The 2,591-nt window shown below is 39.4% G+C and overlaps 1 protein-coding gene across 1 annotated transcript; it reads left to right on the top strand.

Annotated features, from left to right (window-relative positions):
• Positions 1 to 409: 409 nt before the first annotated feature.
• Positions 410 to 2,362, top strand: bsx (brain-specific homeobox). Its single transcript, XM_082547838.1, has 3 exons — positions 410 to 772; positions 1,206 to 1,396; positions 1,752 to 2,362. Exons 1-3 carry the CDS (start codon positions 529 to 531, stop codon positions 1,992 to 1,994), a joined length of 678 nt encoding a protein of 225 aa, XP_082403964.1. The 5' UTR covers positions 410 to 528; the 3' UTR covers positions 1,995 to 2,362.
• Positions 2,363 to 2,591: the final 229 nt, after the last annotated feature.

Here is a 2,591-nt window from a genome sequence, read left to right as displayed (position 1 = left end):
ATGGCCTCGTTCGTAGGTTATATTTATTTTTATATAGTATCCTCTATTCGGGTAAATACAGAATAACGTTTTCACTCGGACAGAAGTCAAAAACTGCTTAGTTGCTTGGCGACCACTAAAGCGCAACCATACCCGATGATTCCCAGTTGCTTTCCAAATTAACCCTGTTCACAGGTGCGCTCCTTATCTTAAAACCCACCAAAATAAATAAACAAATAAATAAATAAAAAGACAGCTTGGAATCCGTCTGAACCAATCAGAGTGAAAATCTCGTCCCCCGCGGCTCTCCTCCGTCCATCAAAAGCCCTAATTGGCTGATGCGCAAACCAGTATCCCCAATCCGGCACCGTCTCTGAATAAATACTTATTGCAAACGTGCCCTCCCACCGGTGTCTGTGGAATGTTCGGCATAGTGTCATTCACTGGTCACACAGAGGGTCCACATTTAAATTTGACAGAGGCTTGGAGGGAAGAGGCAGGTGTTGATGCAGGTTTAAAGGCAAGGAAATAATCATCCACAGTAACACAATGAGTATGAACTACGCATCTGCGGCACCCACACAGAGGTCCACGTCGTTTTTCATTGAGGACATCTTATTGCACAAGCCCAAGCCCCTGCGAGAGGTCATCCCGTCGCCGTTCTGTAGCTCCTTGGCTTCCCGGGTGCCCATCCTGGAGTACGGATACCCGCTGATGCCTACCCCAATATTAGCCCCACATCCGCACCATCCTCTCCACAAACCGGAGCACCACCAGTACTTCTTTACGTCAGGTAAGCAAGAGAGAGGCAGAGGCCTGGGATAACAAGGAAGCTGTCACACACAGCGGGCTGTTATCTGGACATTGCCTCTAGTTTTTAAATAACGATTTAGAGGAAAAGCACAAATCTCGGAATCCTTTATTTGACTTAACCGCTTCAATTATGTGTTTGTTTGAATGCATTTTAATTATTGTATTCTACAAAGTGCATTCAAATCTTAAAGCCGACTGTAACATGCAGGTGTTTTACTATTTATATTTTTTTTCTTTCTTTTTTTTTTTTTAAATATGTCATTATTATTATTACAAATAGCGAGGTTTGTTACCTTGGCAAAGAATTCATCACCAAACTCAAATTCATCCTATTTCTGGGATATATTCTGATTTTTCTTAATACTTCAATAACAATACAAATAATACAAACCACCTCTTCTTATTGCCGGCAGGAATGCAGATGCCCGCCTTGTTCCAGCACCACGCAGAGTTACCGGGTAAGCACTGCAGACGCAGGAAGGCCCGGACTGTTTTCTCTGACTCGCAGCTGTCCGGGCTGGAAAAGCGGTTTGAAATTCAGCGGTATCTGTCCACACCTGAGAGAGTGGAACTGGCCACTGCGCTGAGCCTGTCAGAGACACAGGTTGGCTCGCGCGCGCGAACGCACACGCACACACACGCACACTCAAATGTGGAGTGAGTTATTCCCTTTTTAATTTATTTTATAATACATAAAAGAAAGGAAAAACAAAACAATAGCTACATCATCAATGCGTTATTTAGCCCTATATACGAAATATATGGGATAATTAGAATTAGTTTCATATCTCGAATGAAACTCCATATGTTAAACTGTAGTTTACAGTAGCAGAAAACACATTTCAGTTTTAATAATAAATTAATATTTATTTATTAATATTTATTAATAATAAAATATTTTACACACAAGCAGAGCCATAGAAACTTTTCTAATGTGCGTCTTTGTTTCTTACGTGCAGGTGAAAACATGGTTTCAGAACAGGCGGATGAAGCACAAGAAGCAGCTGAGGAAAGCGCAGGACGAGCGGAAGGCAACAGGAGAGATGGAGCGATGTGCGGAGAACTCCAGCGAGAGCGAACTGAACGACAAAAGCGTAGAGGAGCTGAAACACGGCCTCGAGACGGATTCGTATATGCTGGAAGAAAACGACGACGATGTGGATATCGAGGATGACATTTGCTCCCCGGATCATCTACTATAGTAGGCTGCACTGTTTGTTGGCTTATTGTTTTGTTTTTGTTTGCTTGTTTTTTGCTTTTTGTAAATGCAGCCTATAGACAGCTGTAGGATCATTTTAAGTTTATTTCTTTAAATAGCTAGCCAATATAAATGGCAGTTTTACAGTGAGGGGGGAACAGGCTGTACAATACACTGTTAATTAATTTTTTTTATATAACTGCCAATTTTCCTCTGCATAAAGGCTATGGATTATTCTGTTATGTTTTGCAAACTCTCTATATTATCTATATTATTATTATTATTATTATTATTATTATTATTATTATTATTATTATTATTATTATGAGTCTCTAGACATTTTATTTTGAAACATCACAGTTGTGTCTTTTATTTTCAGGAGGAAATAAGTGTACAAATGAATGTAAATAAACCCGTGGAAAAGCGCTCTGCCCATGTTTTACTATACTTTTATTCCAGACAACATTCTCCATGTTACTTTAAGAAAAATGTATATGTTATTGGCAGTGTGTGGATATTGTTGAAGATTTTGTAAATCAGGTTTTGAATGAAAACATCATTTATATATTTTTGTCTGTAAATATAACTAACAGTACATCGT

Source organism: Aulonocara stuartgranti (assembly GCF_965226115.1).
Source record: "Aulonocara stuartgranti genome assembly, chromosome: 10".
Lineage (NCBI taxonomy): Eukaryota > Metazoa > Chordata > Actinopteri > Cichliformes > Cichlidae > Aulonocara > Aulonocara stuartgranti.
Note: the sequence above shows the minus strand (reverse complement) of the source record. Positions and strands in the feature narration are given on the sequence as shown.